At 46.7% G+C, this 7802-nt stretch overlaps 1 protein-coding gene across 1 annotated transcript in view; it reads left to right on the top strand.

Annotated features, from left to right (window-relative positions):
- Positions 1-4329: 4329 nt before the first annotated feature.
- LOC138296675 (WD repeat and coiled-coil-containing protein-like) overlaps positions 4330-7802 on the top strand; it is a 114196-nt gene continuing 110723 nt past the window's right edge. Inside the window, exon 1 of the mRNA XM_069236025.1 lies at positions 4330-6317. Within this exon, the coding sequence (XP_069092126.1) occupies positions 4425-6317 (1893 nt within the window). The 5' untranslated portion in view covers positions 4330-4424. The remainder of the gene's footprint in view (positions 6318-7802) is intronic.

Below are 7802 nucleotides of genomic sequence, written 5' to 3'. Positions count from 1 at the left end.
CTGGTAGATGGGGAGGCTTGTTGTGAGGACGATGATGGCCCTGTGACCTTACAGGACAAGTTTGGGGCTGCCCACCCTCAAATCTATTGCAAAGTGGTGTTAGCCCCTGCTGCTGAGTGGGAGGAGCCCACTGAGTGGGTGGGCAAGGTCTGGCAAAGGCAAGGAGCCAGCTGTGTGGAGTTAAAAACTGAGGTGATGGGCGCAGATGTAAGCAAAGGACAGTGCTCTGGAGATTGTGCTATGGAAACATTGATAAGAGGCAGGAAATCATAGTCTTCGGCAGCCGCAAACCTCACGTGAGGGGTGCGGGAGGTGAGAGGATACGGGGGGGGAATAAAATAATATATAAAAAAAAATTCGCTGCTGCCGCGTCCACCTCGATCCTCTTCCTGCAATTGTGCTGGTGGCCCAGCATTCCCTGGGACACCCGTGAAGGCTCCCTGGCAAACCTGGTGGTGCTCCTATGCTATACCTAGCATGAGAGCAGTGTCAGGATTGGTCTGAGTGGCCTGTTCTGCCACTCAGACAGTTCCCTGGGGACTGTGTAGTTTCTCCGGGCCTGCTGTGTAACACAGCTGGGTAGGGGAAACCTAAGTGCGCATACACATGTGCACTCAGTTGCACACTGACTCCACTCACCCTCCTTCCCCCTCCAATGGACCAGCCCCGCCCCTCCCTGCACCTACTGAAGCTATATTATAATATATTTTTATGTTTCAGCTGTTGGCTCAGCCAGTGGGGCAACGAAGCCACCCCTGATAGTAAGCATATTTCTTTATTGTCGAATGGAGCTGCAGGCAGTGACATATTCAGTGGCGATGGTGACATAAGTTGAAGCATAAGTGAGTGTGCAGTACGACTGCTCAAATTAGGCCATCCTGTCACAGGCTACACCGTCCACACCACACACCAACATTGTACTGTACTAGTGGTAGCCAGATCTCGTGGTTCAGTGGGCTAACACATCCACTCCAGGCATCTGTGTTTGACCCCACGACCACAGGTTAATATCATGGCGGGCCAATCAGCAGGTGATGCTTTCAAGGCCGATAACATTAAAACCAATGATTTGGGTAACAATAAAGATCCTTAAACTTGCTATAGGGCCAAGTGGTCCTTGTGTGAGTGAGCGTCGCACTCTTCAAATGTTCATTTTGTGCAAGGCGCTATACAAATATTGTTAACGTAAGGATTTACTGCTGCCTTGCAGTCATTTATTGAAGACTTGGCTGCCAAATGAGCATAGGCTAATACTCAGTTGGTAACGCACATTTTTAGTTACAGAATTTCCACCTAAAAAGAACAGAATGATGGTATAAAAAGAAGTCCGGTTGATTGTGACTTTGGCAGAACTCTTAAGGATGAGCAAACTACCTATTTAAGGGCGATGAGAGCAGAAGGTCAGCGCCCGGCCCCATCTCACACAAGGTGGGTGAGGGGCCCCTGGGACGCCTCTATCTGGTACATGTCCATAGGACTTAGGCTGACTTGGGGCCCCTGACGTGTGGGGACCACCTTGCTCTCTGAATGAGAGCCCGTATAAAATACTGTTCCTTCTGCACAAGTGCGCATGAAAGCTTCCAAAACACATTGCATACAGTTTGTGAGTCTGAGCAGTTAATTATTCTGCCCAATTACCTTGTCCTACAAAACTGTGCGCGTGCGGCACATGAGCTGAGCGCATTCGGCAATCATATCTGTCATAATACCATTAAATGTGACCAAATGAAAAGCTTGAAAGAAGATATATTTACTGAGAAAGCTTTTGTCTATTCCGCGCTGAATTCAGTAAGTGACATGCACATTATGTTTGTATTATTTGCAGTGCCATACAGTAATTATTACCTGAAATCGCTGAGATTACAAAGACAGTGTTCCTCTCTAGTCCACGCTGTAAAACCCCGATTCACTTTGGAATCGCAAGCATGGCATGACCGGATGGGGCCTGAGAAACGAAGCTAAAACAGGGACAGCCAATAGGAAATGCTGTAACATTCAAGTCATTCAGACTCGGCGTGCACCTCTTCACACATGGTCCAACGAGGTAAAGCACGCACATGTGTGCACTGTGAGGGGACCAAGAGAGCTTCCAGCAAACCAGAGCTGGTCTCTGATACCCTGTAGAGCTGTGGACATAGCAGGGATAGTTTCTGATATCCTGTAGGGGCTAAGGCCAAGACTGGTCACCAATTCTCTGCAGAGCCCAGGACACACTACAATTATTCTCTGATAGTTACATTGTACTGGCTAGGGCATGCAGACCTTAGTCACCCTGTAGAACCTAGGATACACTATGGCTAGTCTCCGATACCCCGCAGAACCTTGGGCACAGCAATGCTAGTCTCTGATAGCCTGTTGAGGGCAAGGCACACCAGGTCTAGTCACCAACACCTTGCAGAGGCTTGGACACACCAAAGCCGATCACCAACACAGCACATACTAAACCAAGTTTAGTCACCAACACCCGTAGAGCCTAGGCTACATAAAGATAAGTCTCTGGTACCCTGTTGAGGTTAGGACACACAAAGTCTGGTTGCCAAAAACCCTGCAGAGGACTGGAAGGAAAAAGGCTAGTTACCAACAGCCAGAAGAACGTCTGGTAAACCAAGGCTAGGCTATTACACCCTCCAGAGTCTAGGGCACACCAAGTCACTAACACCCTGTAGAGCCTAGGGCACACCAAGGCTCATCTTGGACATTCTATACAGCCTAAGACACACCATTGTTAGTCTCTGATACCCTATTGAGGCTAGAAAAACAAAGGCTAGCCACAAACAGCCTGCCGAGGCATGAACACACAAAGGCTAGTCATCAACACCCAGAAAAGCCTGTAGCAAGCCAAGGCTAGGTTGTAACAACCTGAAGAGACTAGGACAACCAAGGCTAGTCTCTGGCACCCTGTGAATCTAGGACACACTGTCACCAACACCAGAAGAGCCTAAAGCAAACCAAGGCTAGTCACTAACACATTCTAAAGCTTGAGTCACAACAAGGCTAGTCAACAACACCCTCTGGAGCCTATGATAAATCCAATACAGTCTTCAATGCCATGTAGAGCTTAGGGCACATCAGCACTCGTCTCTAACAATCTGTAGATTGCAAGAGATCCCACGCCCAGTCATCTAGATGAGCTAAACAAACTAGACGAGCATGGGACACAGCAAGGCTGACCAGCACTGTTTAGAGCCCAGGACACACCAAGGCTAGTCACCAAAACCCATATATCAACAGTTGGTATATGTTTATACTCTTTAGTAGTACCCTGCCCTTAGCATGCTTTCTAGATTTCACCTACATTGTGTTTGTGAAACCTCTTGTAAAGAAAATATAAACTTTTAACAAGGCACAAAGCCTTCCCAATATTTACCTTTAGTTACTATTGGTTGGCTCCCACGTCACTCGTTTCCTTGTTTCCTATTGGTCAGCGCCTCCTCCTCACCTCCAGCTTCCTCTTAGGCTTTGAGTCTTCATTCTGCTGTGGACCATGGACCAAGTACACCTTCCTGTCTGAGGCCACTATCCTTCCACTGGCTGCAGACTCCTGCACGTACTCTTTTATTACTTTTTGACATGCAGCCATATAGAGAGCATGCCTCTGCAGTCCATCTCCTTCATCCCCGCCCTTGTGTTTCTCTCAACCCTCCCTTCTCCTGCTTTCCATTGTTTTCACCTACCCCCTGGCTGCCATTATTCTCAATCCTCCAGCTCGCTGTTGTTTTCAGTACACTACCCCGCCCTCCCTCTGCCTGCCTCAGGCTGCTGTGGAACATGGCTTAAAGGAAAAAAAAACACTGTCAATGCTGGCTGCATCCTAGTGCATTTGTTTAAGTTTAAACCATGTTGCACAATAGCTCACACTGGTGTGCAACATGTAAACAAACACATTGACAAAGCAAATATATTTTGCATAGGTGAAATATACTGGCTTTGCCAATGTTTGTTTGTTTGGCATTTGGCAACAGAAAAAACTCCTGAAATAATGAAATACATGCAAAACATAAGTAAAAGCTTGACCTGTCTCTGTGCAAAGATTGTATTTAAATGGCAAGTGTCATGGTGTGACGCCGTGCCACTTATCAGCTAAATAGGATCTCCCTTCTTAATCCATTGAAGATTAGGCTGCTGGTGAGCTATTTTAAGCCATTATTTATCATGAGTGCCTAATAATAGACCATTTAGTTAATGTTAGGAGTGCAATTAGCTAATCCCTATTAGACATACTCGTGACATTTCAATTCCCATCATAAAAGACAGGCTGGAAGGAGCTTTAGTGGGGATTTGTACTTAGAATAGGAGTTGTAGAAGGCAGACTTTACAGACTCATTTCAACTAAAGCACACTACGCCGGAGGAAGCATGCTGCCTGGTGACTTTCTATGGTTCAATGACTTTATTGTTGGCCTCACTGTATGCTACTGAAACAACATGGAACTGGGAAAGGCAAAGCTGCTGAGAACTGGACTTAATGCTCTGTATCATGCGATACACCCTGTTCACGGCTTGGCCTGGACAGATGGCAGGCAGGTGGTGTTGACTGCTGTACACCTTCACAATCGGGAGCCAAAGTTTGGAACCTCAAGCGTTATTGGGCAGTTTGAGCATGTACATGGACTTTCCTGGGGTCCTGTATGCTCCCCCGACATTCCAGCTCTGCTTGCCGTGCAGCATAAAAAACATGTCACAGTATGGCAGTTGTACACCATCCCGTTGGAAAAGAACAAGCTTCTGCTTTCTCAAACCTGTGAACTCGGTGAGCCCTTTCCTGTACTCCCCCAAGGCTGCGTGTGGCATCCCCAGAAGGATATGTTGGTCGTGTTGACGAAACAAGATGCCTCGCTTTTGCATTCGGTGCGTTCTGACAACTCCAGCATAAGAGTGGACGTTAAGAGTGATGGGTTTATCCACTGTGCTTGTTGGACCAAAGATGGAAATCGCATGGTCATTGCTGCTGGCACTGCGATCCATTCCTACATATGGGATGATGGTCAGAAAACTCTGAATGCATGCACTTTTTGTCCCGTGTTTGATGTGGGTGGTTACATAAGTGCTATTGAACCTACTCTAGATTGCCAAGTTGCTGTAGCCACAGAACTTCCTCTAGAAAAGGCCAGTGAATTGAGCACTGGGGTTGCATTCGAAATTCCAACGTCTGGTAAGTCAGCGTCGTTAAATTCACAGTCTTCTCTACTCTACTTGGGCGAGAGGCTCTCCAGAGATCTGAGAAGAAAGTCGATTGACTCTGAACAATCTATAGCTACTGACTCAGTGTTATCCTCGTTATCAGGCCCAGTGGATCTTGCACATATCCTAGCAAACCATCGACGCTCTGATCCCAGTCCTCTTATTCATCTGAAGTGCCAGGACAATTTGAGAAAAAGTCGGAACGCATCAAACCTGGTTCTTGTAACTTTTGAGAAGACGGTGACCACCACCAGAAAGGTCCACATCTCCAGTATTCTCATGCCTGACATTGTTACGTTTGACCCAAGGGCTCAGGTTGCAGCAGTGGCTTCTAACACCAGCAATATAATCTTAGTTTACACTTTAACTTCATCCGCTGTGCCAAATATCCAGCAGATCCATCTAGAGAAAAATGAACGAACCAAGGGAGTGTGCTTTCTAACAGGTAATAGGTTGCTTGTTTTGGCGGGAAAACAGAAATTTAATGAACCAGCATTTTTTCCATCGTCCAGTTCAGACAAGTACATTGTCCGCTTGGTGGTCAAGGAACTGATGCTTCAAGATGATTCTTCAACCATATCCGATGCCTGCAAGAGTCTCCTGATTGATTTTGATTCTAGTGTTAATTTACCTGGCAAGAGAATGCCTCTTGAAATTGCTTCAAGGGAAGAGGGCCATGTCAGTAGAGAACACCTGATTCCAAACTGTACCATTAGTAAATCTCCCAGTGGCAGGAGGAGGCTGATAGACTTAGCCAAATGGAGGAGTCCGAGCTGTGAGCAGAGTCCAACGTCGAGTGCTAGCGACTTTGATGATATCAAAACATCAATAGATTCCTCCATGATGGTGGAAACCCTCGACACCGAACCTGTTAATCGGTTACTGGCCCTGATAAACTCAGGAACAGTAAGTAGAGGATCCAGCAGATCTTCTTCGCCCCAGATGCCATCTAGGAACAAGAACATGTCTTATGAAGGAGAAAGTCACTTTTCGGGCAATCTTGAGAGGCTACGTGGTGGTTTTGCTCAGCTTGAGCAGCATCTCTCTGAACTGAAAGGCTCCCCTAAGAATGGAAAGAAACTTATTTCTGCGTACCCATCATCGCTGGAACCCCCATGCGTGTTCATCACTTTTCAGGTAATTTGCATCTGCTTGATTAAGTGTTAAAGTAGTAGGGTGAATTCAGAAGTATTGTTTAGCCTCTTTAATCTTCAACTGATACAAGGGGCAGTGTGCTTCAGCTTAACAGTGGCAGAGAACGGGGGCAGGCGTGTCAGAAACTTTGTTGGGTCTGGGGGCCAAAACCTTTGCAGGGTGTATCCTAAGTGTGAGCTCCAAGAGGTCTTAATCAGGAAGACATGTACTCTAGGGAAAGTGAAGACACATTGTTTGGTGACTCCTAGTGGTGTTGCCACAATAGCTGCCTTAAGAAGGAGCGGGTCAGGATTTCTGTTTTATAATTTAAAAACATATTGGAGCAGGAGAGTGTGGGCCCCCAAATGTCCGGGGCCAAGGGCAAAGAGCCCCGGTTGCCCTCCCCATGTGATGGATCTGGCAGGGGGGTGCCCCAGTGTGTATGGCGATGAATACAACAGGAAACTCAATGACACAGAGGGACAAACTGGAAAGCCCTGCCATGCTATGGAGTGCCTGATGTGGGAGGACGAACCCACTTTGGGAGAGGAACCTTTTACCACAAGGGGTGCGGAGACCGTAAGACGGTGAGCGAGACTCTCAAAAGAGGGAGCCAACATGTGAATCAGAGATAGAGAGAGAAGGAGAGACAGACATAGAAAAATAGAGAGAGCGGGACATAGAGAAAGAGAGAGAGAGAGAGAGCATGGACAGGCGAAGAGAAATTTGAAAACCGTCAAAAGCCGAAGGAAAAGCAGTTGGAAAAGTAACAGAAAATGAGTGGTTAATGGACACTCTCCCCCTTGAAAAATACATTAAATGAGAACACATGCTCACATCACTCCTAGAGTTTAAATTCTCAGTACAGCACCGTGTGGTGCAGCTGTGGAGGGAGGGGGTCAGACGAAGCAGCCGGTTCGGCCTGTGCACACGGTTTACCTTTTCTGCTTAATTTACTGTCTCGGAGCCTTTTTTCTAATCTGAACAGCAGCATAAAATATCCCTCACCCAGCAGAAATCGTTCTCGGCATGGCGTTAAATAAATCGAGTAGCACACTAAAGAAACAAACATAACAACAGCCAGAGCCCAGCCACGAAGCACACAGAAAGGTATTTAAAATACTTGTGAACATGTCGATGGTGGTGGCCTCGGTGAGAGAGATCACCTTGAAAACTCGTGACGCTATAGTGAAGTGAAATTGCTCTTATATAGTGAGTATTACCCTGACAAGGCACGGGGGGCTTTTCACCGGGCAGCACGCTGCTCCCAAACCCAGGTTAGTGGTTCATCCAAGGGTTATTGTTGGTTATTGACTTTCAAAGAAGGAGAGGGTGTGATATTTGAGATGAGGAGTGGGCAATTTTCAAAAGTAAAATAATAAATAATAAAACAGGCAGTAATGCGGCAAGAAGACTGTGCTCTGAGAGTTGTTATGCAAAAGGTAAGGAGAGGGTCATTTGAAAGGAAAAGGAGAGGAGGTCTGTAAG

Source organism: Pleurodeles waltl, chromosome 5 (genome assembly GCF_031143425.1).
Source record: "Pleurodeles waltl isolate 20211129_DDA chromosome 5, aPleWal1.hap1.20221129, whole genome shotgun sequence".
NCBI classification, from domain to species: Eukaryota; Metazoa; Chordata; class Amphibia; order Caudata; family Salamandridae; genus Pleurodeles; species Pleurodeles waltl.
This window is presented reverse-complemented; position numbering and strand designations above follow the sequence as displayed.